This window comes from Corvus brachyrhynchos, unplaced genomic scaffold (genome assembly GCF_000691975.1).
Source record: "Corvus brachyrhynchos isolate BGI_N302 unplaced genomic scaffold, ASM69197v1 scaffold58, whole genome shotgun sequence".
Lineage (NCBI taxonomy): Eukaryota > Metazoa > Chordata > Aves > Passeriformes > Corvidae > Corvus > Corvus brachyrhynchos.
In genome coordinates this window covers 480,874-498,019 of record NW_008239539.1, presented here as the reverse complement: position 1 = coordinate 498,019, position 17,146 = coordinate 480,874, and the positions used below count along the sequence as shown (strand labels likewise).

Here is a 17,146-nt window from a genome sequence, read left to right as displayed (position 1 = left end):
CGCGGACAGGCTTAGGGCCGGCTCCGTGCCCGCACGTCCAGAGGCGCGTAGGTAGGTGTGCCTGCAGCGCCGGCCGCGCCGGGTGCTGTCCGAGACGAGAAAGGTGACAGCCCGTGCAAAATACGGTCCCGCTGCGGTTTGTGTCTCCCTTCTGCGACTCGCTGGGTACTTAAATTCCCTTTGGCACGTTAACAGGGCTGTCCAGGCACTTTGCACTTTGTTTCGTAAGTGAATAAGTGCTTTTCTTTCTCTGTGTATTGAGTTGCTATTGAATTGCTTCCCATATTTTTATTTCATACAAACTGAACAATTGTGGCCCCTCTATTTTATTTATAAAGGTTCAGTGTATCTTTGCCTGCCTACATCAATCTGCAAGGGAGTTGCAGAAAAGCCTCATGTTCATCGAGCCGTGAGTCACAACCAATTTTTAAAGCTGTTATAACAAAAAAAAAAGTGTTTGCTTTTTTTCACAAGTAACTTTAAAAGTGTAGCTTAGAAAGAAAAAAAAATAAAAAAAAAATTTCAGTAGACACAACATTATTCCTGGATGCTTGTGAATCCTAAACTATATTCATACTTTAGTATTACACATACCTGTGTCATATGCACAGATGAGCTTTAAAATTGTCACATACAATTACCACTTTGCCTTTACTTTTATGTATCATTCCCCTGACTTCCTTACTGCAGGTGTGGGCAAGAAAGCTTTTCCTTTAAAACTTTTCAACAATGGGCATAAAATTCTGCAGCTGAGGTCTTGAAGAATGCAGATGGGTATAGTATGTGTTGGAGCTCGCAGTGTGTATTGACTAACTTTGTTTCTTTTTTTATTATTTATTTTTTTGCTTTTCTGATATTGTCTCGTTTAAGTGGCTCCTGAGTGTAAAATGTCCTCTGAGGGTGGGCCATGGGTGGGAAGCACGTGGTGTGTTCCAGGCCAGGACCTGCCAGCTCCTTCCTTGCAGGGCCTGGGAGAGCACACACTGCATAGTTGGGTTCCAAACCAAACGGACCGATGGCTCAATTATCACCTGAGCAAAGAGCAGTTGCCTATAAATTTTGCCCAGCACAGCCCTGTTTTGTGATCTGATAGTGTGGGGTTTGGTATCTCCTGCCCCTTCTTCACAGTAAAAAAACAAAAATGGTGGAAAAAAATAACAGGTTTTGGCTGCGAGCCAGCCTGTCTGTCTCCTTTTCTCTTCTGGCTGTGCTGCTTCTTTATGTGGATGACAGGCCTTGGACATTGCTTGGCTCACCAGCACTGTGTTTAACATGGTGTCCTGGATGAATAAATGCTAAAATAGTGTCTGTTGCCAATTATAAATGTTCCAGAATATCCTGTTACCCTCTAAGCTTTTCTTTTTTTTTTTTTTTTTTTTTTTGAGTAATTTTGGGGAGCAGGAGCACCAAATATTTTAATCTGCATATTGAGGTGAAATATTCATGCCGACACCTATGTTCCCTTGGTGTTCTAATGTCTCCTTATTTAAACCACACATGAATTTCAGGAGATGAAACCAGACAAAGGGTGAAGTTTACGGACGATCGTGTGTGCAAGAGCCACCTTCTGGATTGCTGTCCCCATGATATCCTGGCTGGAACAGTAAGTATGTCCTCTGTAATAAGGGATTCTGGTGAGGAGGATGCTGGTACAACTCTTGTCTGTGCAGGGTGGGTGACTTCTAGGAGAGATCAGGCTTTCCGTGCCCAGGGAGCAGTCACAATCCTAATTCCAGTTCCTGTGATCTGTGTATGCAACTGCTCTCACTTCTCAAATAAAATAAAAAAAAAAAAGCCAGGAGGTCTCAGAATTGACCTGAAATGCTTTTTCTTTCACAATCCTGTGTGAAGTTGCTAAATTATTTCTGTTTTAGCAGTTTGAGATAGAGCTTGAAATTTGTCTTATGGTGGTTCCAAGCCTGTAGCTAGGCTGTTGCACTAATCCTTGGAGATTTTCAGTCTCCTCTCCCCAACCCTGATGGAACTGCAGCTTTTCTGTCATTATTGGGGTGGTGATGGCAGATCACATCTCTGGCCGAGTGTTGGTTGTTTGAGCTGCTTGGTTGTTTGTGTCACTCTGCCTGACTGGTTTCAGACAGTTGTCTCAGCTCCTTTGCTGTTCCCTGTGGGAACAGAGCTGGCCAGCATTCAAAGGTTTGGCTCACGTGCTACCTCTGAGAGCAGAAGGTGATGTGGGCTTTTAACAGTGAACTCTTGTGAAGTAAGTGTTCGTTTGAGGCTCCCAGATGAAAGCTGCAGCCTGACTTTGGAAAGAAAACAGTGTGTCTTTTGTCACCATTGCTGTGACAATTGCAGTTGGAGGATGGAGGTGAATATGGACGTTTGAAATCCATCTTTGCCCTCCCTGTTTGCATTAAATACTGTGGCAATTCACAGTGTCTGTCCACTTAACCAGATTGCTGAGAGATGCTGTGGTTATTTATAGCCCTTCCTGCTTCTCTTTAGGGAGCTGGCTGGACACAGAGGGTCTCCTGCAAAGGGAGGGCTGGCACTGCTGCCCCTGCTTGTGTCACTGCCATAGCAGGCATGTGGCAGCACTGGTAGAAGGAGCTGTAGCAAAAGCTGCCTCTGCTCTGAGCACTCAAACTTTAGCTTCTCAGTGGCTGCCTTTGCAGAATAAAATTGGAAAAGCTGAATACCAATCTCTGTACCTCTATTTTTTTAAAAATTATTTTGAAGCTCAGATGTGTTTTTCAGTTACTGCTCCATCAGCCTCCATATGACCTTACCTCTATTTCAGAATTTTAAACTTCCATCCTTTGTATAGGTCACTGTGGTCAGGGTATGTTTTTTGACAAGAGATTCTACAACAGTTTCTTGGGGCCCAAAGGGTGTTTTGAAGATGAAGGCTGCCTTCTACCTCTTCTGACAGGTTTTCAGGAAGAGGGTAAATGATGAGTTTAAGGGGTTGAACTAAGTGATGTGTGTGAGCTGGTGCCAAAGCATGGAGGAAGTCTGAACTGTTTCAGGTGGGTTGTGAGTCTCCTGGGGCAGAGAAGCACCTTGAGGAATTAGTTTCTTTTGCTTCTGTTGTTACTTGGCTTGATTGAGTTGTCCTTTCCCTCTTGCTGTAGAGTTTGTGCTCAGAAACTGCAGGAACAGGAAGACTGCTCCTGCACCAGTGATCTTGTGGATCACTCACATGATCATGTGGTGGCCTTGAAGAGGGTGTGGAGCTCTACACCTCTGTCAGCAGGTTCCTGGGGGCAAGAGCAAGTATTGGTGCTCCAGATCTGTGTTGAAAGAACATGTGATGTCCAGAACAGGAACAGCATTTCAGCTGTCAGTGCTGCCAGTACAGAATGAAACTTAGCTGCAATGTGCAGTCTTTCCTCGTGATCTCAGGCAGCTTCACTGGCGCTTTATGGTGCTCTGCTACGGAAGAGCTGTATGGGTGAATCTGCCTCAGCTGGGTCAGGTATAATCCATCTCTGGGTGTACTACTGCAGAAATCAGGACCTTGGACCTCTTGGAAACTTCCAACAGATACTCCAAGCCTTCTGGTGCTTGCTCTGTTGTGTCCTCCCCTGAAGGCATTGTTACTGCTGTATCTTCCATGCGTGCAGATACTCCTTAGCGGGAAGCTGATTGAAGGCAAGCAGGAAGCTGATCCCTTGGGTAGCTGTGCTCAGTGAAATGTGATGGAGTCCCACTCACTGACCTTCAGGTGCAGAGTAAGAGAAGGAGTCCAGACTGTAAGCAAAACTCTGGAATATTCCTGAGAGCTGCAGGAGGCCTGTTGATGTTTGCTTTGTTTAGGTGCACCAGTGTTCCTGATCGTAAGAGCTGTCATTTTAAGTTGGTTTGTTCCTGTGATTGTCTTTTTGACCCCAGAAACTTGTCTAAACTTGCCACTAAATAAGCCACAGTGGTTCTCTTTGGTCTCTGTGGGTAAGGAGGAATGTTCTGGGAGAACAGAAGTTGGTTTAGTGAGCCCATGGGCTGTCACCAGGGCCCTTGTCATCCACATAGTTCATGGTGAGTGCTGAGTTCTCTCTGCAGCTTGTGGCAAGCATATTTCTGTCAGTGAAAGTATTGTAGCACACTGAGAGATGGCATCAGCTGGCAATTCTCCTGAATTTCAGCTCCACTAAGAGGTGGGCAGATGAGCCTCAAAGCTGCCCAGGTTGAACATACCTTGGAAATTCCATCCAGGGAATTAATCATGTCCCCTACTGGGAAATATGAGTTGAAATCCGTAGGTTCTAGAATTGGTTGGGTTTTTTTGTGGGGTGAGAGGGATGTCTGTGTTTTCCTTTTTCATTTGGATGAAACTCTGCAACGCTGATCACCATTAAAGCACATTTTTCTTTGTGGAAATTTAATTTTGTGGTGAGTTGCCAGTTCAGTGGATATCATAAGAGATACCTCAGAATGTGGATTTCTCAGCAAATGTGAGCAGGACTAACGATCAGTGACATCTAAATGTCTTTAATCTTTGTGTGTATGGGGAGTTAAACCTTAACTCAGGCTCTGCTGCTTGCCTGTCTCACATGCCTGTGTTATAAACCAGCCAGTGTTGACTGGAGCAAGTAATGATCTCTGTGGAAAGGGTGAGTGTTTGATGACAGCCCTCCTTGGGATGAGAGGATGCTTGGAGGCAGAAGGGCTGGTGGTCTTACCCCGAGTGAGCAATACCTGTGGAAGTCTCCTTGCACTAGAACATCTCAAAGGAGGGGGAGGAAAATTTGAAGTTTATAAGCTGGTGAGAACTGAGTGTTCTTTCTTGAGGAAGAGGTTGAGGGATTCGTTGCCTGTTAATGAACAGGGAGAGGAACAGGAGCTTCAGAAGCATTGCTGGCTGTTGTAAGTGGTCAGAACCCATTCTCTGAAGTGCGGTTAGTGGCTCAGCTTGCAGGAAGAGCTCAGATAAGAATATTTATGATGTGTGACAATCACATCCAATACCATTATTTTCTCTCTGTCTTGGAAAGTGATCTCAGTAGAATGACCAGAAGAATGAAAGATGTCATGTCATAGAAAGTTATTTTTGTGATAAAATAACAGTAACTCTAGCATTCTTTGAAGTGGCTTGCCTGAAGTGGAACATGATCAAGCTCTAAAAGTACCAACGTTCTTTTTTTGTAGGCATTATGCAGTGTCTGTTTCTGTAGCCTGCTGCCTGTGGCCTTCTGGTTCTGGTAAATCTGAGCAAAATGAGGAAGGCTAAATAGTGGCAAGTCCTCTGGAATTTTTGTTTTTCTAGAAGAGAAAATCCAGTAACAGGCACCTGCTGAAAACCTGAGTGTAAACTGGTAGAGTTTGCTGTAGTTGCTCTGCTTCATTCTAAACACGGCTGTCTGCATTGTTTCACATAAGCATCCCCAGCTTTAGTTTGTGATTTTCCACAGGGCTTCAGCATTATCCCAGTTCAGCTTTTTCTGCAGTTCACTGAGTTGACACCTGTTGTGCATGTTCAGGTTTGAGCTCCTGGGGGACAGTGGTGGCAGTGAGAGAAGAGGATGGTGGGTTGGGGTGTTCCTTCATGCAATGACATGTACCCTGCCATTCCTACAGTGGCTCACAATTAGGGCTTTTACTGTTTTGGCTTTCAAAATGTCATTTTCATTTTCTACTCTTAAGAGGAAGAGAAATGTTCTTTGATACAAATTGATAATGTTGAAATGCAGCTTGCATGTTTTGAGAGCATAATTGACTTGGGTTCATGTTAACTACTAGGTGGGAGAAAAAAGAAGAAATTCAAATAGCATGAAGTGCAGTGGGAGGGAAGGGCAGCACGCAGGTCAGCTTTCTGGGAGATGCTCTTAAGTCTCTCATTAAATGGGCTTATGTGTAGGACTTAGCTTTGCTGGGCAGGTTTTCAAATTCCAGGCTGCAGCTGGATGTGGGAAGGGTCTGGCTGTGGAATCAACAATCTGTTGTTGCTGAGTGGGGGGTTGTGCATTTCTGCTGGCTGTAGCCCTTATTTGTTTTAAGTCCTTTTGTTGTTGACAGGAAGCATTCTCTGTGTGTCCTACAATTTGGTATGTCATATGTTACTTGGGCTCATCCTGACACAGATGTGCATTTCCAGATGAGCTTTAAACGGGGTGCAGCTATGTTTTGCTGTGCTGTGGCTCCACAATAGGAGGCATTTGCAGTTGGTGCCTATTGAAAGAGACCCACCTCCCTCACAGCCATTTTTGAGGCTGTTCTGGGACTTAGAGCAGGAGTAAGACTGGACTTAAAGCATTTGGGCTGTTTTAATGTTGTTCCCAGAACACCTAGAAAAGGAATTCAGGCAAGCATGTGGTTCTTCTGGCTGGTTCTGGTACTGACAGGTTAAGAAGCAGCTGCTTATCATAAAAAGACTTTATTTTGATATGATGCAGTTGGCAAGAGAGATCTGCTGCTTGGTGCTGTAATGAAGGGTTCTACTGTGGGTTCTCCTTTTTCTTTTAACAGCGAATGGACCTGGGAGAATGTACAAAGATCCATGACTTGGCTCTGCGAGCAGATTATGAGATTGCAAGTAAAGAGAGAGACCTGTTTTTTGAGCTGGATGTAAGTATGGAGAAATTTTAGTTACTTTTGTGGAAATGGCTTCTTGAAGTTATTGGGCTACAGTGGAACTCAGTGACCATTTCAGCTCATCATGTTATTTGATGTGTTACCTGTCCAGAATGTGCAGCCCCTTCCTGAATGTCAGCCTGACTGCTGACTTGAGAATGTAGAAGTAATTAATGCCTTTGCCACCCCATTATCCCGGCTAGTTGGGAGGCTCCCTGGCATTCCTTGGGCCCCACACCTGCTGCTCTGTACCAGGTCCTTGTAACCTGATGCCCTGTCCCGGAAAGAGATTTAACATTAAAAGCCTTCTGCTCAGTAGTTCAACTTTTGTCAGATTCAGCTTTCATTTCACCTTTCTGTGATGGAACAGATCAAGGGAAAGCACAATTCTGTCTTTCCTTCTCATGTTATTCCAGTGCTTTTATCCTTGTGCCTGTTGCTCCTGCATAGGAAGGAAGTTCCAGTGCAAAGCAGTGTTGATGTGAGCACCCTGTGATCTGTCAGTAAAGGAACTGGGTCAGGTTTACAGGGCAGGGGTCAAATGTTACTTGTTCTGCAAAGTGTCATTTGTTTTTTTTCTCAAAGCATCTGTTCTTGAGGTTGTTTATGCATTATACAGGGATAGCAGCTGTTGGCTGTCAAAGCTACATCTGGCATGGAGAGCACCTTCATTCATAATTCTTTGTCTGATCATGCAGGCGATGGATCACCTGGAATCCTTCATTGCAGAGTGTGACAGGAGAACAGAACTGGCCAAGAAACGCCTGGCTGAGACACAGGAAGAGATCAGTGCTGAAGTGTCTGCAAAGGTATTGGCCTCTCATTAAACATCAGTTCTCAAAGTCTCGGTGGGAGCACTGGTGCTCTGCTTCTCTGACACCAGTGATACTGGGGAGTTAGGCTCCACAGAGGATTTGGAGATTCCAGCCATCCTCCTCAAATGCTGCTCTGGCCATTCTGGAGACAAACTTACGGAGCACTGTGGACTCTAAAAGAGATTGCTTTAGCTGGAAATAAAGCATATTGGTTTCTCCCCCATGCTATGAAATGTTACCATAATAATTTAGAGTAGTAAGTCCATCATCCCGTGATTTTTGTTTCATTTAACAAATGCTCATGGAATTTCCTTTTTGGGAACTTGCCTAATTGGGCCAATATAAGACATTTCTGAAGCTGATTTTGTGGTCTCTATGCTGATCTGTAAGCCAGAAATGACTGGCAGATCATGATCTCTCCACATCCAGTTTCTCTCTTTGCCATGTGTCTGTGACTGCATTGACATTGGTCCACCAGTCCCTTTTGTTGGGGACTTTTGGAGATTCATGGTCATCTTCCAACAGCTGATTTCGTTACGCTGTATTTCTTAAAGAAAAATGAAATGTTGTCCTGCAAGCTTTATCACATTTTTGTCTTACTAAAAACTAACTATTCTCTTCAGGCAGAGAAAGTACATGAGCTGAATGAAGACATTGGAAAACTCCTAGCTAAAGCTGAACAGCTGGGAGCTGAAGGAAATGTTGATGAGTCTCAAAAGATCCTGATGGAAGTGGAGAAAGTCCGAGCGAAAAAGAAAGAGGCAGAGGTACAGTGTTGGCTCCCCTGTGAGTTGTCACAGGAGCCTGGGCTAGGCTGGATGGTTCCTACCTCTTCCTGTGTGCTGGCACCTCCTTTTGTATTTCCAGCCCTATGCCAGCAAACAGGTGGCAGTGTGGTGGATGAAAAGCTTTTTAGAAACTTTTATCTAGTGCAGAGAGCTGATTGGGGCGGGGAGGGCTTTGTCCTCTGAAATACTTGGGCACCAGTCCCTTGCAGGGATAGACTGTAGGGTTAGCTGTGCCTACAAAGCATTTGTGTGGCACCTCCTTTGTGGGAGGGTGGGTTTAGATTCTTCAAAGCAGTTCTTTGCAGGGGTTTCCCTGGAGGATTGTGTCTATGTAAGGGTTCCCTGACATTTGTGTGGGTTTTCTTGCCTCCCTGTAGGAAGAATACCGAAATTCAATGCCTGCATCCAGTTTCCAGCAGCAGAAGCTGCGTGTGTGTGAAGTCTGTTCAGCATATCTGGGTCTCCATGACAACGACCGGCGTCTTGCTGACCACTTTGGAGGCAAATTACACTTGGGTTTCATTCAGATTCGTGAGAAACTGGATCAGCTGAGGGTAATCCTCTCTGTTTTAAACCTTCTCATTGTTGTTCCGAAGATCTCGAACATTTCTATTAAAATTAATACAGAATTCTTTGCAGAGGGCTTGTAAAAGCTCAGAAATTTCCAATTGCAGAATCCCTAGAACATCAAATGGGCTTTGTTTAGCCTTGTCTTGGGTTCTGTTCTGTCTTTTCTAGGTAACTAAATATGTACCCTCAGAATCAGTCAAACCAGACCACTGCTATAATTTATTCCTTGGAGCTTTGGTACGGTCATTCTCATTGACATGACTGAAATTTTTTACTCTGGGTTTTTTGACTTTGAGACCTCTTAATGAAATGTTTGAACGGAAGTTTCACGTGGTTCTGTCAGCGAAAAGGTCTTGAAACCACTAGGAGTTTTCTGAAATGATTTGTAATGGGTTGTGGTACTGGCTTTGCTTGCAAAGAGGGACCTTTAGCTGAGTAAGAGTTGTGATTCCTGTGCCTCACTCACAGTGCATTGAGGTCAGTGCCTCAACTGAGAAAAATGAGAACCTTGGTAGAGGTTAGCACATAAAATGCAGTGAAATGGCTCTTTGTCTTGCTATTGGAATGGTCTTCCTGCAGATCTGACCTGTTACTGTATGCCTGAAATATGATGTGGATTTATTTTTTTCCCCTAGAAAACAGTGGCAGAAAAGCAAGAGAAGAGAAACCAGGATCGTTTGAGACGGAGAGAGGAGAGAGAACGAGAGGAGAGGATGGGCAGACGGTGAGTGGAACCTGGGAACTGGCCTGTGAAGTTTAGAAGTATCTGATTTCTTGTACATGAGCACTGCAGGAATTCAGCATCTGCTTCTGGAGTGGCTGTTGGATGTGCTCCAGATGCTCTGTGAGCATCTTGGCATTCAGTTAAAGATAAAAGCAATGCACAAATCCTCCACTCCTCCACCTTAGAGTGATTGTACATGTATTTTAACCTCTACTGTGTGTCTGAAAGATGGGAGTTCCCCATAGTCTTCAGGCTTATATTGGTCTAATCCCTGTTTTAGGGAATCTGAGTCTGGATAAAATACCCTCATCCAGAGCATCTGAGTGGGAAAGTTTAAGATGAGTGAGGACTGGGCTTGCTCAAAAGGCAGTAGTCATGCAGAAATGCCCTGGACAGCCCTCCTCACTGCTTGGAGGCTTGGAGATGGTAACAGGCTGGTGTCCAGGAGGCAAATAGTGGACTGCCTGTAACTTTCCTACAGCAAGTGAGGTGCTTTTGACACAGCTTTGGCAAGCATTTCCTAAGGAAGCTGAGGGATCCCAAGGAGTGGCTGCTTCTGGTGGTTGTAGCCATGTGTGTCACCTGCTCAGATGTCTGTAATTCCTGAGCAGTGGGAGGGGCTGGAACATTAGTTTTCTCAGGACAAGCTCTTCTGCATCTTGCCAGCTGAACTGGAAAAACAATTTCTTGTGTACTTGAGCTGAAGAGGCATCTTGTGTGTAAACAGCTCAGTTAAACAGCCTGGTGTGGGGAGGGTGGTTATTGGCAGGGGTCAGGCAGAGGAAGTGGCTGGGTAGGAATGTTGTTCGGATTGTCACAGCATCTCCCTGCTTACCTTGTGTGTTTTTCCTCACGTACTTCTTGCATCAAAAAGACCCCAACCTTGCTGCCTGTGCAGAGCTATTTTTGAAACCCAGAGTCAGCTGAAGAGTGAGTTTGTCTGAGGAATATGAGATTTATAACTGCAGTGTGCTCTAAGATGGTGCTGGCTCTGGCTATACATTGCTGGAATTGCTGTCAAATACCAGCATGAAGCAGCATGGTGATTTTAATGTATTATGAAGATGTAAGCCCCAATTTGTTATTCATTATCCATATTATTATATGCATATTATGCATAATTCCAGTTAGGGCGTTTTATGTGGGTTTTCTCTGGGGATTGCCTAGTGCGATATGAAGGAGCAGTTCATGCTACAGCTTTCTGTCGAACTGTAGCACTTCATGGAGAGCCTCACAACCTTCTGTTATCCATGCAACTGTAATGCAGTTAAGTTTGGGAGCTGCAGGATCTGCAACTACCTGATGATTGCTGGAGTTAATCAAAAGGGACTGCTGTTGCTGCTGCTGTGGTTAGCGATGTGGAAGTGAAATGGGAAGTGTCTTCTCACGCAGCTGCTTCATGGCAGGCTCTTCCTGATCCACAGCAGGACACTGCCTAACCTGGACTCACTTTCTCCATGGTGCCTCTTCTTCCTGGAGGTAATTTCTCTGTGTAAGTTGCTCAACAGAGTTGCCTTAAGGAAGAATCCTCTGGATCTCTTTGTTGATCCACATCTTCTCAAAATGCTGGTTTTCTTCCTTCTGTGGTGTGGTGGTTTTGTTTTAGTGGTTTTTAAAAAAACCCCAAGCCCTCAATTCTTGAGAGCTAAAGAGCCTCTCATGTTCACAGGTAGTCCATATGTGGATGCATCTGATGAGGGGGTTTGAAGGCTGCTTTTGAATGTTTATTTAAGGCTTAAAATAGGAAAGGTTTAAGAACTGCATGGAGTTGGCCTAAAGTCTGAGTTCTTGCTGTTTCCATGTGTGACAGTACTTAGAGACTGTGACTGGCCTTTGCTCTGGCATGGTGCAGGGGCACGTGTGTGCTCCACAGAAAAACTTGTTATGAAGGAGTCAGGCGTTCCATACAGAAGAGGTCAAATTAATTGCCTCTCCAAAATGAGAACTTGACCCGAGGGAGGACAGTAGTTTCCCCAGTGGACACTCAGTGTCAGAACTGAGGTTAGAGTCCAGATTTCTCAGTCCCTTATCTGCTGGGAGCTGTGCACACGATACTCACAGGGGCATTTTTTCATCAAAAACTAATTGGTGACTTCTACCACCTTCCAGACAGACTCTTAGCCAGAGCTTGGTACTTTAAGGAACCACAGGAAACATGTTTCCTTCAGAACTCTTCTTGTTGTATCCTCCTATGCAGCATCTTCATGGTGTTACTTCAGTAAGAGTATGGCTTGACTTTGGGAGTCTTTGGTAACTGACAGCCACTGTGACATCCCTGGAAACCTGTGGATTCCCTTGTGAAACTCTGCCTCTCACAGCTGTAATTAATTTGTCAATAATCTGTGATTCCACATAGGAATGAGTGAACTGGATTGCCACCCTAGTGATAATAAACATAAGTCTTTTGTTTGATGTGGCTGTTGGGTACCCAGTACTTAAGACTGGAATTCTGTGGAGGAGTGGCACGCTTGAAAGTACAGACCTTGGTGTTTGCTTCCAGAGTACACCAGCAAACAAGCCTGGTGGAGGTGCCAAACGGATTTCCTTTGTGTTAAGCTGGACAAAAGACAGGTTATGAAACTCAGCACAAAGTATGTGATACAGGGAGGAAAAAAAAAGAGGAAAAAATTAATTTAATAGACTTGCTCAGCCTCTTGCTCCTATGGACAGCAGTCTTCTTTAGTCTCCTGCTGTACAATGATTCAGGCGAGTAAGAACAATGCTGTTTTGTTGGATACTTCCTGAATTCTGAAGTCTGGTTCTAGGAAGTGATTATCAGGTGTTTTTTGTGCATACTCCTGCTCAGATCATAGGCATGGAAGGGTAGCCAGGCTTTTCAGGGGATGTAGAAGGGCTTTTGTGGATGTGTGCACTGGTGGTTCAGAGTAAAGTGATCAGGAGGAAAAAGAACATTAAGAACTTGGAGTAATTACAACCACCAAAAAAATCCAGCTGCCTGCCAGGTATCTACGGGAGGTCCTGTTGCTCTGTCAAGTTCTGTTACGTGGGAATGGAGGCATGTGGTTACTGTCCTGCTCTCCTGGTTTATCAGCTTTTCCTTCACCTGGTCATGTGTGTTGCCACAGTGCATGTTTCATTTGCAGACTCCAAGTTCAGCTCCACTTTGTTTACAGTCCTACCTGAATTCCTTTCTAAATTTGGGGGCTTTTTTTTGCTTTCTACCATGATTGAACAATCCCATTTCATTGTGAAGAAACGTCAGTGCACATTGATTTTCTTAATCTTGTCTTTTCCAGGCATGGTTTTAAATGATATTATTAAAACAGATGCTTGCCTATTGCTTCTTAAATCCTTGTCTGTGTGTAGCTTTCAGCCGTATCTTCTGTCACAGTGCCAGACCAGCTCTGTGGGGTGTAGATGGAACCTCTGTGTGAGTGTGTGCAGTGGGGAGCACTTACAGGAGTGAGTCTCGAAGTCACTAAACAGGGAGAGGAGCCACTTCTTAATTAAAGCAAAACAAGACTGTTCAGACAGCGTGTTATGTTCAGCTGGCTCTGAAATGTGGCCACAGAGGAGGAGGGAGGGTGTAGCTTCTGTGTGCAGTGGTATTTTAAGTGGTGCTGAGTAATAGTGCTGCAGAAGTTGAAAGAATTCTGCCTTTGTTATTTACAAACTGTCAAAAGCTAATGCTGACAGCAGTAAGCTCAGAGTGCCACACAGGAGCCCTGAAGGTCGTGGAATCTGAGAAAGAACAGCAGGGCCTGGATTACTCTTCTCAAGTGCTTTCTAAGATTTTCAGTATATCTCTGTCACTTGTCAGTAACAGTTCTTCTCTTGTGGCTCTGTCCCCTCTTCTTTCCTAGTTATCTTCCCCAAAAGGGAAAAAATGATTGATGGAAATTTCCTTCTAATGTTTGGTAAACGAATACAAGGAGTGAGAAAAGGCTGTTTTTTCTTTATTAAAACCCCTTTAACATGGAACTGCCTCAAAGGAACGAAAATCAGAAAACTGGCAGATGTCTTTCTGACTAGAGAGTGGCACTTCTTGGAAGTGTTAGAGTTGATCCAGCTGGTGTTACACAGCAGGGAGTAAAGAGTATATAACAAATATGCATAGAAAATTAGTTGGAAAGGCTCATTGTGGTGCTTTATTAATAGTGCCTGAATTGGTTTTTAGACCTTTTCTGTTGTGACAGGAAGCTCAGTGTGCAGACACTCACGTTTTCCAGTTTTTCACAAATTCTTCTTGCTCCCAAAATTGAAGCTAATTAAGTGTTTCATTTGCAAGCTTTTTTTTTTTTTTTTAACTAATGCATCACTTGGGGTATTGCTTATTCCTGTGAAGAGCTGCCAGGACGGATAAATTTTCCCACTGAAAACCCACTGGCTGTATCATAATTTCTCTCTTAACTCTCCTCTTCTTTCCAGGTCTGGATCAAGAAATAGAGATCGCCGAAGGTGAGTGCCCAGTTCTGCGGTTCTCCCAAACGCCTGTTTGTGTTTCTCTCTAGCTACTGAGGTTTTTCCTGGGTCTCACAAATGCAGTTCACTCAATGCCTCAGTGTCTGGTTTGCTCCCTCAAAGAAATGGGAAGTGCAGTGTGGGCACCTCAGTGGTGCTGCTCAGCTTGGTGGTGCTGCTGTAGAGCAGGTGCCAAGTTACCTGACCAGGATGGGCTCTGTGTGCTCCAGAGCGTGAGCCCATGAATGTCCTCGAGGCCTCTTTCAATAAATACCTGATATACTTCCATAGTTCTAATGTCTGAAGTATCTGTTATATATATATATATAAAATACCTCAGATGTGAAAATAGAGTTGAGATTAAAACCCCCACATCTCTGGGAAGAGCTTGCCTTAATGCTATGGCAACATTGTCTGTGATCACGGACCTGGAGATCTCCCTCTCTACTGCTTTCCTTTGGCATCTTTCTTATTTTTAGAGCAGGCTGAAATAAATCTGTTTGTAAAGTGCAGGACTTTCACAAGGAAGATTCTCTTAGGATTATGGTGATTTCACAGACCACTTCCTTTGGCCTCTCTTCTACTTACACAGGCCTCACTTGTGCGTGATGCAGGGTTGTAAGCTCTGCTCTGGCCCTTGCCACATGCTTACAATAATGGTGGGAGCTTTATCTATAAGCTTGCCACAGCAAACTGAATAACCCACTGGCATTTTGTTGGTAGCACAAGGCCCAGGAGGAGGGAACTGCCCGCTGTGTGGGTGATCAGCCCTGGGTGTCAGCAGGGATGTGGCCGGGCAGGGCTGGACTGTGCTGATGCTCTGGGTATTTGTTACTCAGCAGCATCTGAGAGGTGGCTCAGGGGTGCAGATCTGAGGTACTGAGACAATCTGTGTTCCCTCCAGATCACGGTCTCGGGAGCGGAGGCGAAGACGCTCCAGATCAGCTTCCCGGGAACGGCGGAAGTCTCGCTCCCGGTCCCGGGACCGACACAGGCGCCACCGGAGCCGTTCCCGCAGCCACAGCAGAGGTCACCGCCGGGGGTCCAGAGACAGGAGTTCAAAACACAAGTATGTATTCCTGACAGGAGTGCTTCTGGAAAGGGGAGTCCTTGGCTCACAGTGACGTCCCCAGCCCATAGAGTGAGCAGGAGCGTGGCAGGGTTCTCCAGAGCAGCTGTGGTGGCCTGTGCCAGCTCCTGGGCCAAAGCAGGATTTCCCAGTGGCCTCATGTGAGGGCAGCAGCTGTACAGCAAGATCTCAGCTGAGAGTCCAGGAGATAGAACAGGTTCCCTGATTTGCAGTACTGAGCCTCAAGATGCTCCTTGAATGACAAGCAGCATGAAGCCTCTCTGAGCTGACTGAGCTTCCCTGGGCCTGTAAAAGCCAAGTGCCTGAGAGGCAGCTTGGATGTTATACTTCTGTAGTTATTTTCTGCTTCCCAGATTCCTTCTCTGAGTGCTGGCATCGGGAAGGAGTCTATGATTTGAGGTCTGGGGAGAGCCTCCTGTTAGAAGGCTGCTTGAGAGAGAGAGAGAATTCTTTAGGAATCAGCACTTTTTCCTCCTGAAAAAGCAATACAGGAGCAGTATACTGTTCTTCTGTCTCTGAGGAGAAGCACTATAGTCCAAAGAAGGGCTTAAAGTTTTTCTGAAATTCAGCAAAACAGCCTCTGTGTTGGAGGAAGGATGAGGCAAGTGTGTATAGAGTATTAGAAAAATTGACTGGAATCATTGTTAACTTATAGCCCTTCTAAGCCCAGGAGCAAGTCTACCTCCAGGTGCTTGCTGAGGTTAGATCTGGATTTTTTTAAAGACTCCTGGTTAATAAGGGAGTGCTTTAGCACTGCCACCTGATTAGGCACCAGCACTCAAGTACAATTCTAGAAACAAACCTACTGTTGTGTGTCTTGTGTCAGCTTAGCTAAGGGGTAAGAACAGCTTTTCTTTTAAAGATACCTGGTGAAGGGGAGGGAAATAATGGTCTGAAAAAGAAGTCTGTTAATAATTGAGGGGGGGTGTAAATGCTGTTGATTCTCCAATGGCTGAGATACTAAAGTGCTTTTTTAAATCTGTCTTGAACATGAAAAATAAAGAAAAGAAGTTTGGACAATTAGGAAGTGAGGAAGATCCTGTAATAACTATTACTAAAGAGCAGGTAAGGGATTACTTCGGAACCCTTGAACACATCCAAACCAGCCCATTGAGATTGCAGGGGGATTGGCCAGCTGACACACCTGCACAAATTGTTGAGAGCTGGGGAGAGGCCAGGATCAGTTTAAGAAAACAGAACAAAAACAAGAGAACAAACAGAAAAACTGTTTCCTGAAAGAGGGTAGCTTCTGTTTTGACCTCAAGAGTTAATGGAATCTGCCCTCAGGTTCTGCTGGTCTGAGGTCTCACTTGCTGAAAGAAATGGAGAGGGTGTCACAGGATCTGGAGATCTCAGGGTAGGAGATCTGCAGGCAGCAGGCATTGTTGTGGAACAGGTAGAGAGTTAATGTCATCAGACAGACTGATGTTAAATGACACAGTTTCATGAAAATGAAATGGCTGTTGGGTTTTGATGTATCACTTGTGCAGTATTTTCAAACCTTAAAATCAATAAGAATGAAAGCGGAACCTCTAGGGTACCTTCTGTTATGACTGTAACAAAACCCTGTGTACTGAGCCTTGGAGTAAAATGTGGGAGCCTCTGCTGAGCTCACTCAGAATCAGCTCCTTTTGAATCCTGCTATTCCCTAAGCTGGCAGGAAATCACACAAGAAACAGCCTTTCAGATTAGACCTAATGGGAAGCCTTCTGCTTAATTCTGTGTGGGCTGACACAGGCAAGCGCTGCTGAAAATCTGTGGCTGTGAAAAGATGTGCCCGTGCGGTGGGCTGTGAATATAAATCTGTATCATCCTGACTTTGAACCTGGGATGCTGCCAAAACCAGCATTTGTCAGGATGCAAAGTGAGGAGCCCAGGGCTGAGCCAGCAAAGAATCCAGTTGGTATTTAAAGCAGTTGAGCAGAAAGCCAGTAGCTTAGGGCATAATGAAAAACTGCTCTGGAAGCCATGAACTGAGATGAGGAAGAAATTGCAGGCACTTCAGTATGGCCCAGAAAAATAGTAAGGGGAGCAGGGAAGACGTGAGAGAGTCCCTGTGGCAACAGGTTGAAAGGATCACTCTGAGGAAGGAGTAACAAAGGCTGTGCCGTGCACTCAGCGCTGCAGAGCCCACGTTCCCTGACAGAAACCTTGTGGAGGGCCCAGAGTTGCTGTCATGGGGGTCCCACTCCCCATGCCACAATAC

The 17,146-nt window shown here is 45.0% G+C and overlaps 1 protein-coding gene across 1 annotated transcript in view; it reads left to right on the top strand.

Moving 5' to 3' along the window:
* LUC7L (LUC7 like) overlaps window positions 1–17,146 on the top strand; it is a 22,141-nt gene that overhangs the window by 4,530 nt on the left and 465 nt on the right. Inside the window, exons 2-10 of the mRNA XM_017741227.1 lie at window positions 339–409; window positions 1,509–1,603; window positions 6,427–6,525; window positions 7,230–7,340; window positions 7,970–8,113; window positions 8,512–8,688; window positions 9,340–9,428; window positions 13,818–13,847; window positions 14,755–14,919. Of these exons, the coding sequence (XP_017596716.1) occupies window positions 339–409; window positions 1,509–1,603; window positions 6,427–6,525; window positions 7,230–7,340; window positions 7,970–8,113; window positions 8,512–8,688; window positions 9,340–9,428; window positions 13,818–13,847; window positions 14,755–14,919 (981 nt within the window). The remainder of the gene's footprint in view (window positions 1–338; window positions 410–1,508; window positions 1,604–6,426; window positions 6,526–7,229; window positions 7,341–7,969; window positions 8,114–8,511; window positions 8,689–9,339; window positions 9,429–13,817; window positions 13,848–14,754; window positions 14,920–17,146) is intronic.